General features: G+C 46.3%; 3 protein-coding genes across 4 annotated transcripts in view; 1 reads left to right on the forward strand and 2 right to left on the reverse strand.

Moving 5' to 3' along the window:
• The first annotated feature begins 12649 nt into the window (after nucleotides 1-12649).
• Nucleotides 12650-16230, forward strand: tac1 (tachykinin precursor 1). 2 transcript variants are annotated; one of them, XM_061759879.1, is made up of 5 exons: nucleotides 12650-12927; nucleotides 14086-14188; nucleotides 14268-14291; nucleotides 15603-15659; nucleotides 16048-16230. In XM_061759879.1, the coding sequence occupies exons 1-5, from the start codon at nucleotides 12811-12813 to the stop codon at nucleotides 16092-16094; spliced, it is 348 nt and encodes a 115-aa protein (XP_061615863.1). In that variant the 5' UTR covers nucleotides 12650-12810; the 3' UTR covers nucleotides 16095-16230. The 2 variants fall into 2 exon arrangements, with proteins under 2 accessions (XP_061615863.1, XP_061615864.1); XM_061759880.1 differs by lacking the exon at nucleotides 15603-15659.
• A 337-nt stretch (nucleotides 16231-16567) lies between these two features.
• Nucleotides 16568-25396, reverse strand: part of asns (asparagine synthetase) — a 54916-nt gene continuing 46087 nt past the window's right edge. Inside the window, exon 12 of the mRNA XM_061759881.1 lies at nucleotides 16568-19425. Coding sequence (XP_061615865.1) covers nucleotides 19228-19425 — 198 coding nt within the window. The 3' untranslated portion in view covers nucleotides 16568-19227. The remainder of the gene's footprint in view (nucleotides 19426-25396) is intronic.
• On the reverse strand, nucleotides 20069-25390 carry LOC133470921 (uncharacterized). Its single transcript, XM_061759882.1, has 2 exons — nucleotides 21029-25390; nucleotides 20069-20453 (listed from the first exon to the last, which is right to left on the reverse strand). The coding sequence occupies exons 1-2, from the start codon at nucleotides 21770-21772 to the stop codon at nucleotides 20217-20219; spliced, it is 981 nt and encodes a 326-aa protein (XP_061615866.1). The 5' UTR covers nucleotides 21773-25390; the 3' UTR covers nucleotides 20069-20216.

Consider the following 25396-nt stretch of genomic DNA (forward strand, 5'->3'; position numbering starts at 1 on the left):
TAAGTTTTGTTATCCATGAGAATATGTAGGAGTTTAGATTACTGAGGCATGATGGTTTTAGTATGACTCCCCCATTTCTGATAACACCCAAGGCCAGAGATACCTTCTGCCAGATATATCAAAACCTTCTGGTGAACAGTCATAACGAAACCTTCTGAGGTGTATAAAAGGAGTTAGCTCAAATAAATGAGGTGTGTCATTCAGTGAACCTGCACTCTGGTGTACAGTTGATTGAATGCACCCTGATACTCAGCACTCTGGTGTCTTATTTCTTCCTCTCTTTTTGGACAAAGAAAACGAACACGCAAGGACGATTGAAGGTTCCATGATCGATTGAACATTGACATTTTATTACGTCCTTAACACTCACCGAACCCCGAGGATTTGATTGAACGCAGGTTAAGAACCGTAATCCTTTTCTGTGGTTCTGACAAAGATGAAAATGTTCCTCCATTTCGACATCAAAAATCACTCTTTCATAGGATTCGGTGATGATAGTAAACTATATGGTGGTGATTCACGAATATTATTCTTGTTTTCGGTGCGGTTTGAAGTGAAAGCCCAAGCTGTGAGACTATATCTAGTCGGAACTTTTCAACCTTACACACCAGTTCGGGCTATTGAATGAATGTTGACAAACACATTTACACTAACACTACAGTGTGCAAAACTGACCGCCCCTACCCTATTCACCTTGTATGAGACAATCAGCGACACAACACCCTCAAAAGGAAAGGCATCTTTTCAACTACTTGTCAAAACTTTGAGTAATTGTCTGGTGAGTGGTGCAGGGTGACCACCCATGATCCTCTTTAGGACCAGCTGAATACAAATGGCCGTCCGGTCTGGCACTGGCACTAGATTAAGGCGACCATCCCTTTGGGGGCGTGCATTCGAAACCCCCAGCGGTCCATGCAAGATACTGTGGATTAGTGGTTAAAGGTCCCATGCCAACAAATATTTGTTTTCATTATCTTTCCTGTCCTTTTTATTAAGTTTGAAAGTTAATTTGGAATCAAAATGCCCAGGATGCCCTTTTTAAGATATTGTAATTGGTCTTTTACACCTGGCAATTGAGATGGCTGTATTTCTAATTAATTTTCGATATGTAGATAAGATTTGCTCCGATTGGATTGCAGTTATTCTCATTTTAAATATAGAAGACACCTTTGCTCTGACTGGTTCTTTGCAATATCACGGCATTGTAGTGGCCAAGCATCTATAGCGCCGTCGAGTTTGGATCCTTTGATTTTGGGGTCTTACGATCATGGTGAAGCAGAATTCACCAAGCGTTGGACTGTTGACCCACTAAGACAAATGTACTGTCGGTGACGTGAGCTGAAAGGGGACCTGGGCGGAAATAAAAATAGGGGTATATTTTGGGAGGCTGGTCCTTCGCTCCCATTCACTTGAACATAACCGGCACGTGACAGTCATCATTATCGCACATTTTGGCAACAATGATCGTAAGTGTCGCTATTTCATCCACAGTTACAGTAAAAATGAAAAGTATAGTTCAGTATTGTTGTAAAACACAAGTCACCGAGGCCCCCCTATGGAGCCAGGACCTTTAGGTCAGGCTCGAAGGCGAGTGCCTGGTGGCCGGGCCTGCACCCATGGGGCCCGGCCAGGCACGTGAGTCCTCCTTCCCATGGGCTCATCACCTGTGGGAGGGGCCATAGGGATCGGGTGCAGTGTGAGCTGGGCAGTGGCCGAAACTGGCTCAAGGGATGTGGAATGTCATGTCTCTGGCAGGGACGGAGCCCGAGTTGGTGTGTGAGGTTGAGAAGTTCCGACGAGATATAGTCTGGATCGCCTCCACACACAGCTTGGGCTCTGGTGCCAGTCCTCTTGAGAGGGGTTGGACTCTCTTCCGCTCTGGAGTAGCCCACGTTGAGAGGCGCTGAACCTTTTATTTACACTTATCCTCTTTCAACCAATTTAACATTACTCCTCTTACAACCCCCCCCCCAACCAATCTATCAAACAAACCCACCCCCCACCTCCCCCCCCATCCACTCCACCCACACCCCCCCCACCCCAAAACCCAAAACCATAACCCAACAAAACCCTTAATACCTTAATATATATTCTAAATACACAAACCCCATCCACCTTCCACCCCAACCACCCATACCCCCACTCCTAATATCACTACCCATAAATAAACCCATATAATACCACATACTCACACCCCCAACCTTAATCTACCAAATCTAATCACCACCTTTCAACATACTTCTCCCCAACCTACTCCTCTCCTAATACATATATCCACCCCAAAACAACACCTACCCACTCAACTTACCACATATATTACTACATAAGCTTAACTTTTAATTCACAAATTACCGGCCACACCAACATCCCATTATATCGTTTTTCTGTGTGCAGCATCCTTCCTTTCCCCTCTTCCCCGGATAAAAATTCCAATACCTATATTTACACCTATATTTATTTATTCTGTAACCAACTGTTATTTTTATAAAACCAATATCTTACACAAAAAAACTACTGTCTCCAGTATCGCATTGAATGGTTTGTATAACTGCACCCCCACTCCATTCCCCGCTTTTGAAAATACACGAAGTAAATATATAAGTCCCCGCCCCCCCCCCATCATGACCCACCAGACAACCGCAGTTCTCTGGCCGTCCACCCCCCCCCCCCACAACCCCACCACCCCTAGGACGTCATATTGAGATTTGGCTATACTAACCTCTTCCTTTTTGCGAGCCCACCCAAAAAGAATACGTCAGAAGGGAATGCCTGCGTTTACTTCCGGTTTAGTTCGATTTACGCTTAACGTTATAATCAAACTATCTTTGTCTCGTAAAGGGGCACCACGTCTCTTTTTATATTCATAAACTTTAGGAAATGTGACAAAAACCTCTTATCAATCTCTCTATTCTGAAGGTTTGTTGCGAAGTAAGATGAAATAAGAGTTCTAGATTATAGCGGTTTACCTGTTTCACTCAAACACACGAAAATGACAAAGGAAGTTGAATTTTACAGAAAGTTTTATGATATCTAAGGGGGGAAACTACGGGGAAACAATGCAGAGGGACTGGAGTACAAAGATTACAAGCAAATGTACAAAATGTAGGGTGAATGAACTCGTGATGTGAGGGTGGAATGAGGATGTGCGGTGACAATGTGACCTGAGAACTTCTGTGACCATTATTATAACCCAATAATTCACCAATTTAGGAAACATCCCGTTCCACTCACGTTACGTAGAACACAACTTAGCCAGGCTGGTCGGACTTCCAGATGGATGGGCCGGGGCGCCGAACAGGTGTATTTTAAGAAAAAAGAAGAGAGAGAGAAAAAAAAAAAAAGAGTTCAAGTGCAGGGTGGCCAGAGCGGTTGAGGTGGCGTTGGTCCGCCACATGCTCAGGGAAAACTGGCCACAATTCCTTCCTGACAGATCTTTTAGTAAGATGCCCCACACACACAGAAGTGTGGTTTCGGGGCACGGGCAGAGTACTTCTGCGGTCTGCGCTTGTCGGCGCGGCGAGGAAAGTTTAGTGCGTCTTCGCCACCTCGTGGTGAGAGACAGGGCTCCCTGGCTGCGCGCCAGTATCTTCAGTAAGCTGGAGAAACAAGAGGCCCAGAACAAAGGCGCCTCCGGCCTTTTATGCACAGGAGAAAGGGGCTGGTCCAGGGACTAAGAGGAAGACGGAGTATTAGTATTAATTTTCATCCTAGGATTATTTATGGTTTTAAAACCAGTGGAAATAAGATCTTAATTCATTCATTCCCAGCTTCTGCACTGTCACACACACACCCTGGTTAATCTATGAGTGTTTCAATTTTATGTGATGGCTAAGAACACTTAATATTTGAGCTGTAACATTTGTGTTGCGTGGGGTAAAACATCTCATCTGATTCAGTTGACATCAGACCTGTGGAAAACAATCATTAGTGACACTGGTGTCATGATATATACTGGGAGCATTCATGCAAAGTTTGTAATATCACAACGGACATTTAAAGTCAGTGAAAATTGTTGGTAACTGTTGTGGCGTGCAGTAACTCTTTACTGCTAGTGGGTGTCGCTTATGTTCCATTAATTGTCCCAGGGTGCGTGGCCCCTTTTTGAAAAGAAAGCAACAAATGGTCCATTGAACTTTATTTTTGTGGGTTCCTTGTCACATTTTGGAAGAGGTTCTCCCAACCTTTTGGTCGGCATCTCAGCTCTGCACAAGAAGGGGTCTTTGATTAATCGAAACCCAGATTTCTAGGGGAGCTGTTAATTAGTTTAAGGACCAGGTGACATAAACCAGGCTTCCTGTGACCGTCTGGCTCAGCGGGGCAGTAGGCAGAAATGCAGAACTATCAGAGGTTGGAGGTTGCTGGTGCCATAGCGTGTCCGCTACAGCGGCTTTTCGAGAAGAGGTGAGATAGGCTCTCGGTGGACAGGAGGAGCTTCCAGAAGACTGGAGCACTACAGCTAAGGTGATCAGAGAGACAGGCAGGAAAGTACTTGATGTGTCTTCTGGTAGGAAAGGGGGGAAGGAGACTTGGTGGTGGAACCTCAAAGTACAGGATATCATACAAGCAAAGAGGTTAGCTAAGAAGAACTGGGACACTAAAAGAACCAAGGAGGGGAGACAATAATACATGGAGATGCGACATAGGGCGAAGATAGAGTTGGTAAAGGCCAAGCAAGAGGCATATGATGACATGTATGGCAGGTTGGACACTAAACAAGGAGAGGAAGATCTATACAGGTTGGCCAGACCATTGGATAGAGATGTGAAAGATGTGCAGAGGGCTAGGGTGATTAAGGATAGAGGTGGAAATGTGTTGACTGCTGCCAGTAGTGTGCTGGATAGATGAAAAAAAAATACTTTTTAACACAGTGAAGTTATGGGAAAGAGTAGTGGAGGCTAGACTCAGGACAGAAGTGAGTATTGTGAGCAACAGTATGGTTTTATGTCTACTTATGGAGAAGTACAGAGACGGTCAGAAGGGGCTACATTGTGTCTTTGTAGATCTGGAGAAAGCCTATGACAGAGTACCCAGAGAGGAACTGTGGGACTGCATGCGCAAGTCTGAAGTGGCAGAGAAGCATTTTAGAATAGTACAGGACATGTATGAGGGCAGCAGAACAGTGGTGAGGTGTGCTGTAAGTGTGACAGAGGAGTTTAAGGTGGAGGTGGGACTGCATCAGGGATCAGCCCTGAGCCCCTTCCTGTTTGCAGTGATGATGGATAGGCTGACAGATGAGGTGAGACTTGAATCCCCGTGGACAATGATGTTCGCAGATGACATTGTGATCTGCAGTGAAAGTAGAGGCATGCACTGGAAACGAGACGAATGAAGATTAGCCAAAGACAGAATATATGTCCATGAATGAGAGGAGTGGAGGGGAAAGAGTGTGTCTACAGGGAGAAGAGATAGCGAGGGTGGAGGGTGGAGGACTTTAAATACTTGGGGTCAACAGTCCAGAGCAATGGTGAGTGTGGTAAGAAAGTGAAGAAACAGGTCAGAGCAGCTTGGAATGGGTGGAGGAAGGTGTCATGTGTGTTATGCGACAGAAAAGTCTCTGCTAAGATGTGGGGCAAAGTTTATAAGACAGTGGTGATGCCAGCCCCGCGACCCTTGTGAGGATTAAGCGGTACTGAAAATGGATGGCTGGATGGATGGTGATGCCAGCCATGATGTACGGATGAGAGACAATGGCACTGAAGAGACAACAGGAGGCAGAGCTGGAGGTGGCAGGAATGAAGAAACTGAGGTCCTCTCTAGGAGTGACCAGGTTGGATAAGATTGTAAATGAGCTCATCAGAGGGACAGCCAAGGTTCGATGTTTTGGAGACAAAGTTAGAGAGAGAGCAGACTTTGATTGTTTGGACACGTCCAGAGAAAAGAGAGTATACTGGTCGAAGGATGATAAGGATGGAGCTGCCAGGCAAGACAGCTAGAGGAAGACAAAAGAGAAGGTTGACAGATGTAGTGAGGGAAGACATGATGGCAGTTGGTGTCAGAGAGGGGGATGCAGGAGAAAGGTGAACATGGAAAAGAATGACACGCTGTGGCGACGACCCTTAACGGGAAAAGCCTTTGAATGCCTCATGCTAGAGCCCCTCAAGAGTGTCACAGGTCCCTTGCTGGACCCCCTGCAGTTTGCCTACCGAGCAAACAGGTCTGTGGATGACGCAGTCAACATGGGGCTGCACTTGATCCTAGAACACCTAGACGGCACGGGGACCTACACGAGGATTCTGTTTGTGGACTTCAGCTCTGCGTTCAACACCAAGGATGTGTCCTCTCTCTGCTACTCTTCTCTCGCTACACGAATGCCTGCACCTCATCGCACCCGGCTGTCCAAATCGTGACGTTTGCAGACAACAACACAGTCATTGGCCTCATCAAAGACGGTGACGAGTCTGCGTATCGACTGGAAGTTGAGCGGCTGGAGCTGTGGTGCGGCCGACACAACCTGGAGCTGAACATGCTCAATAATGTGGAGATGACTTCAGGAAGCATCCTTCGTCACAGCTGCCCCTCACCCTGTCCAACTGCCCTGTGTCAACTGTCGAGAGCTTCAAGTTCCTGGGAATTAGTCTCTCAAGACCTGAAGTGGGAGACCGACATCAACTCCATCCTCAAAAAGGCCCAGCAGAGGATGTACGGGTTCTGAGGAAGCACGGCCTGCCAAAGAAGCTGTTGAGGCAGTTCTACACAGCAGTCATTGAATCAGTCTTGTGGTCATCCATCACAGTTTGGTTTGGTGCTGCCACAAAAAAGGACAAACTCCGACTGCAACAGATAATCAAAACTGCTTAAGGATGGGTACCCCGCTACCCATCCTTAAGAACTTACACGCTACCAGAACTAAGACAAGAGCATGCAAAATCCTCTTGGACCCTCCAATAATTGTATCAGCAATAATTGTATCAGCATTACCACGACTGGTAACCTTTCATTGCTCAGTGACTCTCCCTACTGTGTTTTTATGTTTTTATGTCTCAAGTATTTTCTGTCAAATGGCTGTCTGTTGTCATATTAGAGCAGCTCCAACTACCAGAGATGTATTTGTTGTGTTTTTGACATACAAAGATGATTATGATTTTGATTCTGAAAAGTAGAAGATATTTAAAGAATACTCTATTTACCGGTGGCGCACCGAGAATGACGTTGCGGAAATGACGGCACGGAAATGAAGAATTTTACCTGGCAATGGGCGGTGCCTGTCCCCTTGACTTTTGCAAAACTAAACATATTATTTTTGCATTTCTGTAGCAGAAAGTAATCCTACAATAATTACTGTGTAAAGGAAAGCAATAATAATAATAATAATGGCTTCCAACGAACAAACCATCGTTCTGAGCATCCTTAGTCTTCTCTAGGTGGCCGGTTGTCGAGGCGCCTCGGTGGGGCTGGCGGACCGCCCTGGGTCCCTTGGTGTGGACTCCTGGGCCCGATCCCACCTCTCGATTAATTGAATGGGGTCCTCAGCCACCGCGGTGCAGGCACAGGAATTACAGGACACTTCTGTAAGTCACTGTGCATGCGAAACAGTGTCAATTCACTTGCATGTGTCCGCAGGCACACACCCCTGGGACTTTTTCACTGGGTGTGGGGCCACTCACTTATTGCGACAAATAATGCAAACTGCTTGTGTGTCCCCTCACTCACACTCTCGTCCTATAGACTTTTATATTTTACATAGTGACTCCCACCACACTTCAGTTGGACAGCCGGGTTCACGACCCTTGTCCTGCATCCTGTCCTTGTCTTGTCCTACCTTGTCCTGTCCTATATAATGATTTACTTTTCTCATCTTGTTTACAATTAGTGATTTGTCTTTTGTCTTCTTTTCTCACTCCCCTCTAGAAACATTGTTCTGTTCGACTGATCGACTGATTCTCAATAAATATCCATTATAATACTAAGAAACCACAGCGACAGCTTAAAAACTCCACTGTGACACAGTAAAACTGTTCTGGCATAAAAGGGATACAGATCCTCCATTCTGCTTGACCTGACAGCCGAACAGGACAAAAAAATATCCATCCATCCATCCATTTTCTACCGCTGATCTGGGTCGGGTCGCGGGGGTAGTAGCTTTAACAGGGACGCCCAGACTTCCCTCTCCCCAGCCACTTCATCCAGCTCTTCCGGGGTGATCCTGAGGCGTTCCCAGGCCAGCCGAAGGACGTAGTCTCTCCAGCGTGTCCTGGGTCGTTCCCGGGTTCTCCTCCCAGTGGGACGTGCCCGGAACACCTCACCAGGGAGGCCTCCGGGAGGCATCCGAATCAGATGCCCCAGCCACCTCATCTGGCTCCTCTCGATGTGGAGGAGCAGCGACTCTACTCTGAGATCCTCCCAGATGACCGAGCTTCTCACCCTATCTCCAAGGGAGAGCCCGGACACCCTGCGGAGGAAACTCATTTCAGCCGCTTGTATCCGGGATCTTGTTCTTTCGGTCACGACCCACAGCTCGTGACCAGAGGTGAGGGTAGGAATGTAGATCGACCGGTAAATTGAGAACTTCGCCTTTCTGCTTAGCTCCTTCTTTACCACAACGGACCGATACAAAGTCCGCATCATTGCAGATGCTGCACCGATCCGCCAGTCGATCTCCCGTTCCATTTTTCCCTCACTCGTGAACAAGACCCCAAGATACATGAACTCCTCCACTTGGGGCAGAATCTCATCACCGACCTGGAGAGGGCACGCCACCCTTTTCCGACTGAGGACCATGGTCTCAGATTTGGAGGTGCTGATTCTCATCCCAGCCGCTTCACACTCGGCTCCAATGAGAGTTGGAGGTCACGGCTTGATGAAGCCAACAGAACCACATCATCTGCAAAAAGCAGAGATGCAGGACTGAGCCCACCAAACCGGACCCCCTCTACGCCTCGGCTGCGCCTTGAAATTCTGTCCATAAAAGTTATGAACAGAATCGGTGACAAAGGGCAGCCTTGGCGGAGTCCAACCCTAACCGGGAACGAGTCCGACTTACTGCCGGATATGCGGACCAAACTCTGACACCAGTCGTACAGGGAACAGCCCGTATCAGGGGGTTCGGTACCCCATACTCCCGAAGCACCCTCCACAGGACTCCCCGAGGGACACGGTTGAATGCCTTCTCCAAGTCCACAAAACACATGTGGACTGGTTGGGCCAACTCCCATGCACCCTCGAGGACCCCGCCGAGGGTGTAGAGCTGGTCCACTGTTCCACAGCTGGAACGAAAACTACACTGCTCCTCCTGAATCTGAGATTCGACTTCCTGACGGACCCTCTTCTCCAGCACCCCTGAATAGACCTTACCAGGGAGTCTGAGGAGTGTGATCCCCCTGGAGTTGGAACACACCCTCCGGTCCCCCTTCCTAAAAAGGGGGACCACCACCCCAGTCTGCCAATCCAGAGGAAATGTCCCCTATGTCCATGCGATGTCGCAGAGGCGTGTCAACCAGGACAGCCCCACAACATCCACGGCCTTGAGGAACTCCTGGCGAATGTCATCCACCCCCGGGGCCTTGCCACCGAGGAGCTTTTTAACTACCTCGGTCACCTCAAACCCAGAGATAGGAGAGCCCGCCTCAGAGAACCCACACTCTGCTTCCTCATGGGAAGGCGTGTCGGTTGAATTGAGGAGGTCTTCGATGTATTCTCCCCACCGACTCCCAACGTCCCGAGTCGAGGTCAGCAGCGCCCCATCCCCACTATACACGGTGTTGGTGGTGCACTGCTTTCCTCTCCTGAGACGCCGGATGGTGAACCAGAATTTCTTTGAGTCTTTCTGCATGGCCTCACCGAACTCCTCCCATACCCAAGTTTTTGCTTCAGTGACCACCAAAGCTGCATTCCGCTTGGCCAGCCGGTACCCATCAGCTGCCTCAGGAGTCCCACCGGCCAAAAAAGCCCGATAGGATTCCTTCTTCAGCTTGTCGGCATTCCTCACCGTTGGTGTGCACCAACGGGTTCGGGGATTGCCACCTTACGGCCACAGCTCCCGTCGGCCGCCTCAGCAATGGAGGCGCAGAACATGGTCCACTCGGACTCAATGTCCCCCACCTCCCCCGGAACATGAGCAAAGTTCTGTCTGAGGTGGGAGTTGAAACTCCTTCTGACAGGGGATTCCGCCAGACGTTCCCAGCAGACCCTCACAATACGTTTGGGCCTGTCACGTCGGACCGGCATCTTCCCCCACCATTGAAGCCAACTCACCACCAGGTGGTGATCAGTTGACAGATCCGCCCCTCTCTTCACCCGAGTGTCCAAGACATGCGGCCGCAAGTCTGATGACACAACCACAAAGTCGATCATCGAACGGCGACCTAGGTTGTCCTGGTGCCAAGTGCACGTGTGGACACCCTTATTCTTGAACATGGTGTTCGTTATGGACAATCCGTGACGAGCACAGAAGTCCAATAACAGAACACCGCTCGGGTTCTGATCGGGTTCCTCCCAATCACGCCCTTCCAGGTCTCACTGTCATTGCCCACGTGAGCATTGAAGTCCCCAGCGGGAGCGCTCTCCAGCACCCCCTCCAAGGACTCCAAAAAGGGTGGGTACTCTGAACTGCTGTTTGGTGCATAGGCGCGGAATTTGTGCCATTTTGCTCTTTCTGTCCGTCTGCTAATCAATACCACTGCTTTCCTTTATGATACGATAATGGAAATACACTACTTCAAATGACTGAAGGACAAGTATCAATATTTAAATTCCAGAATAAATCTTCTGATGTCAGGAGAGAAAGATTACCTGTTTTGTCAGCCACTTCTTGTTGTTGACAAACTTCATATTCACAGTAAAATATTTTGCAAACATAACTTGAGTCACCGTCAATCTTGATTTCATACGAAGCTATGGTATGCCAGTTGCATAAGACTAAAACATGCATGGTCATGCAGTACTCCACCAAAAAAGGGTGCAACCAAATCATGTGCTGGTGCGACAAACGCATCAGTGCTAACGATGAAAAAGTGAGTGTACAGCCCGAGTGTTTGATTTTACATCTTATATAATTTTCAATTTATTTATTTATTGATGTAAATGATTGTATTTTTTAGGTAGAGAATGGGACTGACGTATTTCCGGGTCACAGATATACAATAAGACTAAATTCTCCCATGCCTAGGTGGCGGCCATGTTAAATGTGGGGCATTGACGTGGCGGCCAGGTGACAATGGTACATCTATTGTCTATTGTACATAGAGCAGACAGAGAGTGTCAGGCCCGCAGTGTTGAACTCTGACGAATACAAACACAAGTTTCTGGAGTCTGGAACATGCTATTTTTAGTACAGTAACAGTTTTTTTTTTGTTTGTTTTTATTTAGTGTTTTGTCAAGCCGTTCACCTTTGGCAACAGATTTAGAACTAGGAAGCACACAAATTCCACACGTCTCATGAGAGGGACTCGAGTATTGTACGTCAACAATGTCACCATGATCAAGCACACTGGCGTGGTATCCATTTTCTGTACCGCTTGTCCTCACTAGAGTCGCGGGAATGCTGGAGCCTATCCCAGCTATCTTCAGGCGAACTGGTCACTAGCCAATCGTAGGGCACATATAAACAAACCATTCACACTCACATTGACACCTACGGGCAATTTAGAGTCTTCAATTAACCTACCACGATGTTTTTGAGATGTGGGAGGAAACTGGAATTCCTGGAGAAAACCCACGCAGGCACGGCAGCCAACATTTTCAAGCTTTTTTCTATTTATTTACAAAAACTTTGTACTGTACTGGGCGTTTTAGGCCATGGGGGAAAAAAAACTAAAAAATGCTTGCTTCAATGTAACGGGCAATCGGTTATATCGGATGACCTAGCCCCAATTAGTTTTTTTTTTTAATTTATTTTTTTTTTTAATCGAGGGTTCCACTGTACATACAAACTGTGAGTAGTTACATGGTTTGGCACTCAGAAGCAGGTGCGGAAAGGCCAGCTAAGGGGAGCATCCACATCAGCAGACCTGGGTAGACCCTCCCCCATGCTGGGAGAAAACGGGATTCAATTGCAGTTGCTTTTGGAAATTTCCAAGCTTCCACATTTTGTTACATTTGAAAAATGGCCGTTAAAGCACAGATTTTTTTCCCAGATCACTCCCTACTTCTAAAGCCAACGCTTGTGATTGGTTCTCTCCGAGCAGTCTCAAACATGACATATTTTTCCAAATATGATCTCAAACCGCCACCATGTGGTGCAATCTATTAGTTTGTCTGAGATTTTGAAAAGGTTAGACGCAACTACACTTTTGGGGGAAAACAACAACTTTTTTTATGGAGCATTCGCTTATCTGAGTTGTCATATGAAGCAATGTGGTCTAAATTGTGCATATTTCCATTCCAACACTGAACAAGTGTTTATTGAATGTTTCACTTTAAAACATTGCTCCTAAAAAAAAAATTTAAAAAAAAAAAAAAAAAAAAAGGAATGCAATGCGACATACACGTTTGGTAGACAATTGTCGTTCTCATAATACATTAACGGGACCTTTTCCTGCAAGAAAAACAAAACCTAAGAACCACAAGCTCAGGATTGAAGAATCATCACCATCACCATCATTCGCTTGATTGACAGCCCAAGCGAACACGTGACTTTCTCGTGACTGGCTGCGAGTATTGAGAGCGCTGCAGGAGAATTACCAAGCAGCACTGAGGCTATAAAGCCTCAGTGCAGAGGGCGCACCAAAAAAAAAAAAAAAAAACCGGAGACAGATCCCCGGCGGAGCGTCGACACTCATCATGGATCACTGAAGAGACCGCGCAACTTTGTCGTTTTCTCGTCCTCTCCTCCAGTCGTCTAGCAGATTAACAGCGCCGAACGACTTTGGCGTCATGAACTTGCGCGTTTTCCCACTTTTGATGCTTTTCATCGCCCTGACTCCAGTTTTGGGCGAGGAGAGCCTCCTTGGAGAAATCGATGACTACTGGACGAACCACCACCACATTCAGGTAGTGTCACTTTTCGCTTAAAGTCCAACTGGTTTTCCGCATAAGAGAAAAAAATAATATTTTTTTTTTAAAATAAAGTACTTCAGTACACGGCTCAAATATGCTCAACTGATGGAATGTTGTAATCAAATAATACATATTACTTTCACATATTTCAATCACCTAAATTCAAATGACTTTTTTTTTATTTTTTTGGAAGTGATACATTTAAGGACAGTAGACCGAAAGAATTTAAGGATGGGATGTAGTCAGAGGGGGTCCACTTTTTTTTTTTCTTTTTGAATGAATGAAGCGCACTCATTTTGAAAATGAATTTTGAGCAACAATACAAGGAATACATCAAGGTTCTCTGCACGCTATAACCACTTTGTTTAAATGACCCCGGTCGGTGGGGGGTTGAAAAACCGAAACCAAAACGCTCCGAGCACAATAGGGAACCCTTTTGTCCTCGTGGAAATGCTACACTTGGTGCCGCGGCCTCGTTCGTCTGCATGGAATTGAAATGAATTGCACGTCTTGCGTACGACATTGCGAAGTGGAGCGATGCCAAGACAACGCGGGCCGAGGCCATTCTGCTAATGAATTGGCCAACAATAAATCGTGAGCCCCCCCCCTGCACCCACCAGTTCCACATCTCAGGCTATCACACTAATGCATACAAGGGAGCCATAAAGCAACAAATGGCTCAAGGTATTACTTTTTCTGAGTTGAGTTACAGGCATCTCTCATTTAGCGTGGGGGGGGGCTGAGTTTGCGACCGCCCCCACAATAGGTGACATCCCGTGGAGTTTTGTTTGTTTATTCATACGGATTTGAAACCTCCCCAGACTCTTTAGAAATCTTCTCCGCACTCTACCATACACTTTGTATACTCTTACACACCTTTGAAACTCTTAAACAAACAGTAGTACTGTACACAATGTACATTTCACCCCTTGTAATATTTATTGAAATGAATCTTTTTTTTTTTTTAAACCGATGTAATATTTTAGACTTGGAAACTTACCACAAATAAATTACAGTATGCACTCCAAATCCCTGCGATATGGCGGATTACGCACAATTCTGAGTGGAACATTTAATGTTATATATTGTGCCGATTTGAAATGAGACTCAATGAGGTTGCCCCCGCCGTATCGCTGCCCCCCCCCCCCCCAGGACGGCTGGATGTCCGGCGACCCACTCGGAGGAATACTTTTGAGGAGGACGAGGAAGCCACGGCCACATCAGTTCATCGGCCTGATGGGGAAGCGCTCAATGGGTAAAAATCCTCATCCAGACACTTTTCAGTCCCGTTTGCGGCCTGACACTTAATAACTTTTCCCTGCTTTCTGCCAAAGCAAAGACACAGATTCCACGCAAAAGTAAGTACCAGTACTGAACATTACAACTCTGTCAACATTCACAAAAATTGCGCTTTTCTTATTATTATTATTTTTTTTTTTTTTGCTTTTGTTGTATACGCATAAAAATCAAAATACAATGTACAAACAATGCTTGACAATCAGCCACGGGTTTCTGTTCACATTTCCACTCATGACCGCTGACGTTCCGGTCACTCGACAAGCTCGGATTGATTGACAGCTGCAGTACCGCCGTTTTAGCTGCGCTCGCCTTCTTGCTCGGGTGCCTTCATTTGTCCAGTTGAGTAGTGGCCTGTAGTGCACGTTTGAGTGTGACAAAGAAGAAATAATTTTCTTTTCTTTTATTTATTTATTTATTTTTTAAATGAGATGGTTTTTGTCAACATTAGTCACCCTATACATTAATCAACCCAATTTGGTGTAAAGTCTGTTTTTATTTTTATTTTTTCTTCAGTACATCCTTCATTATTAACATAGTGTGCTGAGACACTAGAGAATAAAGCAGCGATAATAAATCGTTTTTATGGTTGTAAATGATTACATTAGATGAGATATAAAGGGGGATAAAAAAAAGTTTCATTATTATATAAGTTGTCAATGGCACAACCATATCTTTAATGTATAATATTTGCAGCTGCACATTCGGTGTATGTCAATTTGAAGTCAGTAAATAATAATAATAATAATAATAAATACTTACAAAGTATGCTCGCGAATCTCTGTGGCGGATTGCGACCGCATAATGAGTCGCTCTCCGGTGGCATTAAAGGCAGCTTCAGTGACAAAGAAGGACCGTTTGAAGACAAAAATAAATAAAAATAAAAAAATGAAAAAATTAAAAGAACTCTGAAGACACTTCGATGCGTTTGTGTTAGTTTTCGTGGAAAAAGGCATATTAAGAAAATCCTATAAAACCCCCAATTTAATTTGCATCTTCGGAAAACACTTTTTCAAAATACATGACTTTAGAATATTATTTTTTCCTCAAAACAATTATGAACTTTTGGTGGATACCAACAAGCGATAGTTCCAATACATTTATCAGTCAAATGAATCCATTTTCAAAATGAAATTCCGTCTTTACCATGATTGATCAAATTAGATTAAAATGACCTACAACCATCGAAAAACGGGATGATTATTAGACATAACACAACATATATCATCATTGTAAATATTCTTGGATTTTTCAAGTATCTCAATGACTCCCATCCAAAAAGGTGCAACTCTTCCTCAACGTGAGAGCTTTGCACGCCGGTTTTGTTGTCGCTCCTTCTTATGTCTGATCATGTTTTCAACTTTCCGTTGAAGGGCATAAAGTCAACTCTTTTGTCGGGTTGATGGGGAAAAGAAACCAAGAAGAGCCAGGTAAATCATCGCGCCGACAGCCAAATTGCCAGCGGGATGTGCAGCGCGCCACGTGATTGTACATACACGGCGCAACGCAGAATTAGGGCCATACTAACTCGGCCGGCCTGGATAAACTCACTATTCTATTCTATCGTACAGTTCTACAGTGTGTGGTTTGCTACGCGCGCACAAAGATTTGTTTGGCGTCCTTTGTCGGGAACGGGGCAAAATTGTGATAAAAAAAACCCAGCTTTGTGCCCCGCGCCCACCAGGCCGAGCCCGATGAAAGTATTATTATGAATGGCAAAAGCAAAATGCTCAAACCGACTGTCATAGCTTGGTTGCAATGGGATCTGTCCAGCTGCGTGTTGAGGTCTCCCTGTTTGTCCCCAAATGTCTCCTGCAGATTCCTACGACTGGAGCGCAATCCAGATGTATGACAAGCGCCGCTAGAACTGCCAACTCCTCACCTGCCAGTTTGGCATCTTGCCATTCGTCATCTGTGACAGGGGGGGCCTCTCTCCTCGTTTGGCTTTCTTGACGCTGTTAATTGCTGTTCACCGAATAAAACCACTCTGTTTCCACCTTTTTTGTTTAGTCGTCGCAATGTTGTGCCTGCGCAAGCCATTTTCAACACTTTAGATCGGGCAATCATTTGTCAAATCAATAGAAACATAACCACATGGGGTCTGAGCAATAGTATACATTTGTCAAGGATAAATATGCTATATAATATAGCGCAGTTTTAACGTTCAAACTGAGCATATTGTTAGTCTGTCTGGGAAATAAACAATTTCCAGCTGTAGGTAATGTCGACTGACTGCTCTGTGGCATGCAGTAGAAACAAATCAAAAGATTTTCAAAATAGGATAACGGTGCCCTCTTTTGACTTCTTGCGATAGTGCATAATGAACACGCAAGTCACGTGGCTTTACGGCTGGCTTTTTATTTGTTGCAGTGACAATGAACATCAGCGAAAGCAAATCGGGATTATGTAACACTCAAGAGATCACGCGGCGACAGAAAACAACACACGCAAACGTCGCACGACATCATGGCCGACTTTAACTGGCGGAACCAAGTGGAACCAGTTCACACTCGGTTCTGTCCTTTAATGCGAAGCGTTGCGACAGTCATACGCAGTTAAAACAAACAAACCCCCCCCCCCCCAAAAATAAAAAACATGCATGGTAGATGAATTGATGACTTTAAAGTGGTCACAGGTGTGTCGGGGTCATTTTCATATAGCCGACAGCAAAATAAATGGTTTCATTTCTGCGTGAAACTATGACATGCGATTGTAGAAAGAGTGTAATGGGGTCAATGAGCACTCAGCATCATTTGTGGCCGCAGTTTGAAGGGCGACACGTAACTTGTGTATTTTTATCAAGCCGTTGTTTGTCATTACTGTTTTGCACTTTTGTATTTACGGTTGTAAAAATGGATTTCAATGGGCCTCCGCCATTTCCTCCGTCAATAAGGATTGCCTTTCCGAACACTTTGAAATCATCAATTACTTTTTAACTCTCGTGTGTGTCATTTATGTTCATTTTTTGACAGAAAAAAAAAATGGAATTGTTGACATTTTTTGCAGATTTATTAAAAAATATCACACAGCCATAAGTATTCAGACCCTTTGCTGTGACACTCATATATATTAAACTCGGGTGCTATTTCCATTTCTTCTGATCATCCTTGAGATGGTTCTACACCGTCGTTGGAGTCCAGCTGTGTGTGATTATGCTGATTGGACTTGATGAGGAAAGCCACACACCTGTCTATACGAGACCTCACAGCTCACAGTGCATGTCAGAGCAAATGAGAATCATGAGGTCAAGGGAACTGCCTGAAGAGCTCAGAGACAGAATTGTGGCAAGGCACAGATCTGGCCAAGGTTACAATACAAATTCTGCTGCACTTAAGGTTCCTAAGAGCACAGTGGCATGGTAGGTTAATTGAAGACTCTAAATTGCCCGTAGGTATGAATGTGAGTGCGAATGTTTTTTTTTTGTTTATGTGTGCCCTGAGATTGGCTGGCAACCAGTTCAGGGTGTACAGCGCCTCCTGCCCGATGATAGCTGGGATAGGATCCAGCACGCCCGCGACCCAAGTGAGGAGAAGCGGCTCGGGACATGGATGGATGGATGGCTTCAGAACAACTCCGTGACTGTTCTTGAATGGCCCAGCCAGAGCCCTGACTTAAACCCAATTGAGCATCTCTGGAAAGGCCTGAAAATGGCTCCCCACCAACGTTCACCATCCAAACTGACAGAACAGGAGAGGATCTGCAAGGAGGAATGGCAGAGGATCCCCAAATCCAGATATCAAAAACCTGTCGCATCATTCCCAAAAAGACTCATGGCTGTATTCGCTCCAAAGGCTGCCTGTACTAAATACTGAGCACAGGGTCTGAATACTTACGGCTGTGGGATATTTCAGTTCATCTTTTTTAATAAATCTGCAGAAATTTCAACAATTCCGTTTTTCTCTGTTAATATGGGGTGCTGTGTCTACATTGAGGAAAATAAAAAATCAATGATTTTAGCAAATGGCTGCAACAAAGAGTGAAACATGTAAGGGGGTCTGATATGCTCATTTAACACCATTCAAGAGACCCAAGGTTGCCCAACAATATTTTGTGAAGAAATTATTGAAATGTCCTCTGGCGACCAGTTCAGGGCGTACTGGGATTGGCTCCAGCACGCCCGCGATCCGAGTGAGGATTAGCGGTAGAGAAAATGGATGGCGGGACTATTGAAATAGATTAGTCCTGTAACGAGAAACCAAAGTTCAGATTCGTTTCATATCCAAATTTCTGACCGATGGTTAAATAAACAATTCGATTTTTTAATAATATTTTCATTAAAAATCTAACTATAACTTCACATTTATAGTAATATTGTAGTTCTTATATTTCTTGAGAACTATATGAAAAATGTCAATCGTTTATTTATAATAGCGATCACCCTGTGCTGTTGATTGAAATTGTGACGGTCACGTGACCAACCGCGGAACTCAGGATAGCACGGTGCATGCTGCGATAACTAGCACAACTAGGCGTCGATTACATGATGGTTTGGCACAGACAGGAACATTGTTAACGCTGGAAAAAAAATGCATCATTGCATTTCAATACAAAACCGTAAAAAAAAAACGAATCGAAAATATCCCTGGCCAAAATTTCAACAGACCTGAAGTTAAAGCGCCATGAAGGGCAGTTTCTTAAAATAACAGTATTGCTTTGAAATGTTTTCCGCGTGGCAGTTCCAAAGTTGGATCACATGTCGGAGGCTTGAAGTGCTTGGGTGATATGAAAACTCCTTTTCGCACAATTTGCACAAAACCATGCTTATCAAGCTCTGAGTGTGTCATCGGTGTACCTTGAAACCGAAAAATATGTCTTTTTTTTAACTACTTCATTTGTTTGGCAATTATTCTACATTTATAATTGATATATTTATTATATATTATATATTATTGACAGCCAGATGTGCCGAAAATGCTTTGCGAATTTGGAATTTGGTGAAGAGCCAAACTTGTATTGGAGCTTGTCGCTTGCCGAGTGACTTGACATGTTTTCAACTTGTCACTTGTTGTAGATGGACAGCGTGCGGGCCGATGGGTCAGTGGCAGCAATCCAGCGCGGCATCCAGAAATGCGGGAGCAACTCGGCATGGTCAGGGTAGTGTTTTTCAAACACCTGTCTGAAGTAGTATGCCTCTTTGGTTCGGGGAGTGTTATGAGGGAAGATGTTTGGAGCATTGGTCATCTGGCCGTCAGTCACCTATCAAAAGACAAGAATCGTTCACAATTCGTTGGGCTTGTACAGTATGCACATTTATATGTATTTATGTTTCAGTCCTCAGTCGGAAAAGGGTGGCGTGCCCTCTCCCGGCCGGGGTTGAGATCCTGCCCCAAGTGGAGGAGTTCAAGTACCTTGGGGTCTTGTTCACGAGCGAGGGAAGAATGGAACGGGGGATCGACAGGCGGATCGGTGCGGCGTCCGCAGTGATGCGGACTTTGTATCGATCCGTTGTGGTGAAGGAGGAGGAGCTAAGCCGAAAGGCGAAGCTCTCGATTGATGGATGAACATAAAACTCTCAGATATATAGGCTACTGGAGGCAGATAGATAGATCGATATTTTCTTATTAAAGTACACAAGAAGAGCTCCCTTCATGTTGGAAAACAAGAGGGCCAGAGTTTTTTTGTCTTGTTGCAGTCTACATGTGTGAAATTGTTCATCAGTGACAGAGAGAGGGGGGGGAGACAGCGGAACACGATTGAAGTCTCCACTGACCAGTATGACGGCGTGGATGACGTCACTCGCGATGGCTGCAAGCTGAAGTTTGAATGTAAACACACAATTGCAGTTTTCGAAGCCCCGCCGCACACCACGCGACACGGCCGTAGTCGATTATGAACGGACCATCACAAAAAAGAAAAAAAAAAAAAGAAAAAGATAGTTGGCAACTCACACCCACAAATTGAGTGATGAAGGCTAACGGGGAGAGCGTGGATATTTTGAGAGGCTGCCGTGCCCCAATTCGTTGACTGTAATTCAGTCCTCTCTCTTCCTACACTTTACTTAATTTTGGCACCGGAGCTTGTCCCTCTTCATATCTCCTCCGGGATGCATTCTTCACCAAGGAGACGACGGCCGGTTTCATGTTGGGGCAAAGCTCCTCACAGTTTGTAGCACCGTAGACAAACGGCGATAGTCGAATAGCGGCGATCACAGTCAGAATCATCTTTATTTGCCAAGGATGTCCAAAAAACACACGAGGAATTGGTCTCCGGTAGTTGGAGCCGCTCTAGTACGACAACAATTCAATTGACAGGGAACAATTTTGAGAAAAAAAGACATTGGAGAAAAACAGTCACTGAGCAATAAAGGGTGGCTAGTTATCTGGGTAATGCCGGTACATTATTATTATTATTTATTTTTTTTGACAATTGTCCTCTCGCACTTAGAGCAGTTCTAATGACTAATATAGCAATAGTCCGGTGCAATGACCATCGTGCAAAGGGCGCCGAGACTTCAAGCGAAGTAGTGCGATAATCTGGGACAATGTTGATTGTGCAAATGTTGCAGATACTCCTCAGTCAGTGTGCAAATGGAGCAGATGCTACTCTGGCGTGAGTGGCCAGTATTGGTCAACAACTGATATGCAAATAGTGCAGCGTGGCGAGACTACTACAGTGAGTGCACGAGTAATATATAATTGGCCCGACAGAAATGTGACAACAAACTCAAGACAAAAAGAAAACAAATTGCCAGCATGTTGCAATGGAATTGTAGGTTAGGTGTTTAAGAAGTTGATTGCAACTGGGAAGAAGCTGTTGGAATGTCTGCTAGTTCTAGTTTGCGTTGATCGGTAGCGCCTACCTGAGGGAAGGAGCCGGAAGAGCTGGTGACCGGGATGTGGAGGGTCTGAGAGGATTTTGCACGCTCTTGTCTTGGTCTAGGGTCCAATAGGATTTTGCATGTTCTTCTCTTAGTTCTGGCAGCGTGCAAGTCCTCAAGGGTGGGTAGGGGGGTACCGACAATCCTTTCAGCAGTTTTGATTGTCCGTTGCAGTCGGACTTTGTCCTTTTCTGTAGCAGCACCAAACCAGACTGTGATGGAAGAACACAGGACTGATTCGATGACCGCTGTGTAGAAATGCCTCAGCAGCTCCTGTGGCAGGCCGTGCTTTCTCAGAAGCTGCAGGAAGTACATCCTCTGCTGGGCCTTTTTGAGGACGGAGTTGATGTTGGTCGCCCATTTCAGGTCCTGAGAGACTGTAATTCCCAGGAACTTGAAGGTCTCGACGGTTATAGAAGCATATCCCGCCGCCTTTTGTTTTCCCCGATGATTCCATGTCGCTGTCTGCCCTGTGAAGATGGAAGCCGGGAAGCATGACGCCGCCATCGGGTATAGCGTCACAAAGCCAAGTCTCCGTAAAGCACATGGCGGCGGAACGGCCGAAGTCTTTATCAGAAGATGAAGCTCGTCCATTTTGCTGTTTATATTCAAATTTAGGTGCCTATGCACCATACAGCAGTTCAGAGTACATAGTCCTTGGAGGGGGTGCTGGAGAGCGCTCCCGGTGTGGACTCCATCGTTCTGCTGGGGGACTTCAATGCTCATGTGAGCAATGACAGTGAGACCTGGAAGGGCGTGATTGGGGGGAACGGCCCCCACGATCAGAACCCGAGTGGTGTTCTGTTATTAAACTTCTGTGCTCATCACAGCTCGTCCATAAACACCATGTTCAAGCATAAGCGTGTCCACACGTGCACTTGGCACCAGGACACCCGATGTCGCAGTTCGATGATCAACTTTAAGGTCATGTCATCGGACTTGCGGCCACGTCCTGGACACTCGGGTGAAGAGAGGGGCACAGCTGTCAACCGATCACCACCTGGTGGTGAGTTGGCTCCGATGGTGGGGGAAGATGCCGGTCCAACGTGGCAGGCCCAATCGTATTGTGAGGGTCTGAATACACTGTCAGAAGGAGTTTCAACGCCTACCAACGACAGAACTTTGCTCATGTTCCAGGGGAGGTGGAGGACATCGAGTCCGAGTGGACTATGTTCCGTGCCTCCATTGCTGAGGCGGCCGACCGGAGCTGTGGCCGTAAGGTGGTCGGTCCCTGTCGAGGCGGCAATCCCCGAACCAGTTGGTGGACACCAACGGTGAGGGATGCCGTCAAGCTAAAGGAGTCCTATCAGGCCTTTTTGGCATGTGGGACTCTTGAGGCAGCTGATGGGTACTGGCTGGCCAAGTGGAATGCAGCTTTGGTGGTCGCTGAAGCAAAAACTCGGGCATGGGAGGAGTTCGGTGAGGCCATGGAGAAAGACTTCCGGACGGCTTCGAGGAAATTCTGGTCCACCATCCGGCGTCTCAGGAGGGGAAAGCAGTGCACAATCAACACTGTGTATAGTGGGGATGGGGCGCTGCTGACCTCGACTCGGGACGTTGTGAGTCGGTGGGGAGAATACTCCTCAATTCCACCGACACGCCTTCCCTCGAGGAAGCAAAGTCTGGGGTCTAATATCGCTGGGGTTAAAAAGCTTCTCGGGTGGATAAGAATCGCCCGTTGTTCCTAAAGGCTCTGGATGTTGTGGGGCTGTCCTGGTTGACATGCCTCTGCTATAACACGTGGACATCGGGGACAGTGCCTCTGGATTGTCAGACTGCGGTGGTGGTCCCTTTTTAAGAAGGGGGACCGGAGGGTGTGTTCGAACTACGGGGGGATCACACTCCTCAGCCTCCCTGGTAAGGTCTATTCAGGGGTGCTGGAGAGGCGGGTCCGTCGGTATGTAAAATCTCAGATTCAGGAGGAGCAGTGTGGTTTTCGCCCTGGCCGTGGAACAGTGGACCAGTTCTACACCCTCGGCAGGATCCTCAAGGGTGCATGGGAGTTCGCCCAACCAGTCTACATGTGTTTGGTACACTTGGAGAAGGCGTTCGACTGTGTCCCTCTGGGAGTCCTGTGAGGGGTGCTTCGGGAGTATGGGTTACCGAACCCCCTGATACGGGCTGTTCGGTCCCTGTACGACCGGAGTCAGACTTTGGTCCGCATATCCGACAGTAAGTCGGAGTCGTTTCCGGTGAGGTGCCTCAGGATGCCCCCAGAAGAACTGCATGAAATGGCAGGGGAGCGGGAAGTCTGGGCGTCCCTGCTAAGCTTCATGACTACAGATGTCAGGGCGACAGGCCTGTAGTCATTCAGACCCGAGATTGCAGGTTTCTTGGGGACTTGGGTGATGGTGGAGCGTTTGGAACAGTATTGTACTTTGCACAGTTCCAGAGATCTATTGAAGATCTGTGTGAAGACTGGAGTGGAGCTGAGGCAAGATGGGGACACAAGGTGTGGGCCCGCCGCTTTGTTGATCTTTTGTAGTTTAAAGATGCATCTGACATCCTGTTCATGAATGGTCAACGCAGAAGTCAGTGGTGTGATGGTGGTCGGTGGTACAGCTGGGTGGGTGTGGGGTGTGAAAGTGTCCCTTTCAAATCTGCAGTAGGTGTTCAAGTCGTCAGCTAGTCCTCTTTTTTCCTACGCTTGGGGGTATGGTCGCTCGTAGTTGGTGAGCGATTTTAATCCTTGCCAGACTGACAGAGTCGGTGGCAGTAAACAGTTTTTCAAGCCTTTCTGCATAATTTCTCCATCCATCCATCCATCCATCCATTTTCTGAGCCGCTTCTCCTCACTAGGGTCGCGGGCGTGCTGGAGCCTATCCCAGCTGTCATTGGGCAGGAGGCGGGGTACACCCTGAACTGGTTGCCAGCCAATCGCAGGGCACATAGAAACAAACAACCATTCGCACTCACAGTCATGCCTACGGGCAATTTAGAGTCTCCAATTAATGCATGTTTTTTGGGATGTGGGAGGAAACCGGAGTGCCCGGAGAAAACCCACGCAGGCACGGGGAGAACATGCAAGCTCCACACAGGCGGGGCCGGGGATTGAACCCGGGTCCTCAGAACTGTGAGGCTGACGCTCTAACCAGTCGGCCACCGTGCCGCCCCGGTTTCCTCCCACATCCCAAAAACATGCATGGTAGGTTAATTGACAACTCTTAATTGCCCATAGGTGTGAATGTGTGTGCGGATGGTTGTTTGTTTGTATGTGCCCTGCGATTGGCTGGCAACCAGTTCAGGGTGTACCCGGCCTCCTGCCCGATGATAGCTGGGATAGGCTCCAGCATGCCTGCGACCCTAGTGAGGAAAAGCGGGTCAGAAAATGGATGGATGGATGGATGGATTTCTAGTGCGATTGTACAGGGTTCTGTCCCCACTTCGATAGCCACACTTTAGCGTGGCGAAGTCGCTAATTAAGTTTGGCAGTGGCAACGGCTTGTTGTTTTTGAATGTGCGAAATTTCTTTGTTGGTACACACACATCTTCACAGAAACTGAAATAGGATGTGATACTGTCCGTATATTCATCCAGGCTGCCCGTTGAAGTTTCAAAGACACACCAGTCTGTGCAGTCTAAACAGTCTTGAAGTTCTATCTTTGCTTGATTTGTCCACTTATTTACCGTTTTCACCACAGGCTTAGCACATTTAAAGGTCAGATGACGAAGATGTTATGAGGTCAGTTAAAATTCCTATTTGCATTGTTTATGTTATGTAATACATGCACGTAACTTCCAGCAAGTTTTCAACCATAGTTTAGCTAAAAATGAGGTTTTTATGACACCTATTAAGTCATACCTGAAGCTCAAGACACCGGGGGTGTGGTTACTCTATCCACCACAAGGGCTACCAGAAGTGACGTTGCAATTGACAAACACAGCGCGCAACACTTTATACGCAATGGCGAGCAACGTGTTGGAATATGAGGAGGAGGATCTCGACGTACCGGAGCACCCAACTGAACTTGGCATCGTCAAACCGTTCATGTTTGCGCTGATCAGGAGGTCGAAACCTGACAGTGACGACCCAACCATTTAGTGGGGCTTAAGAACATTTTAGGGGGGCTGAAGAACCCTTAAAATAGGCCGAACGACGTCACTGCCCCTGTGTTCAACTGAAGTGTCTTTTTTACAGAAGCTATTATAAACTGTTAAAACAATAAATCAGAGAGGGGAAAAGAAACGTTTGCTGGTTTTAACATATATGTACTGTATATTTTCTATAGTGCACTATATAGTATATCGCCAGGTTAAAAAAAAAAAAATCTGTTTTTTCAGTATCATGCAGCCCGAAAAAGGAGTATTGTTTTTAAAAGCATATCAAGTGTCTTAAAATGTTGCACATAC

Source organism: Phyllopteryx taeniolatus, chromosome 21, assembly GCF_024500385.1.
Source record: "Phyllopteryx taeniolatus isolate TA_2022b chromosome 21, UOR_Ptae_1.2, whole genome shotgun sequence".
NCBI lineage: Eukaryota > Metazoa > Chordata > Actinopteri > Syngnathiformes > Syngnathidae > Phyllopteryx > Phyllopteryx taeniolatus.

What these genes read in the sequence shown, in the direction of transcription:
- tac1 (XM_061759879.1), top strand. Translation starts at nt 12,811, where the DNA reads ATGAACTTGCGCGTTTTCCCACTTTTGATGCTTTTCATCGCCCTGACT. An exon ending in GATGGGGAAGCGCTCAATGG is followed by an intron (nt 14,189 to 14,267) that starts GTAAAAATCCTC and finishes TTTCTGCCAAAG; the next exon opens with CAAAGACACAGATTCCACGC. An exon ending in AAGAAACCAAGAAGAGCCAG is followed by an intron (nt 15,660 to 16,047) that starts GTAAATCATCGC and finishes TGTCTCCTGCAG; the next exon opens with ATTCCTACGACTGGAGCGCA.
- LOC133470921 (XM_061759882.1), bottom strand. Translation starts at nt 21,772, where the DNA reads ATGAGCATTGAAGTCCCCCAGCAGAACGATGGAGTCCACACCGGGAGC. An exon ending in CTTCCGGCTCCTTCCCTCAG is followed by an intron (nt 20,454 to 21,028) that starts GTAGGCGCTACC and finishes TTGTCGTACTAG; the next exon opens with AGCGGCTCCAACTACCGGAG.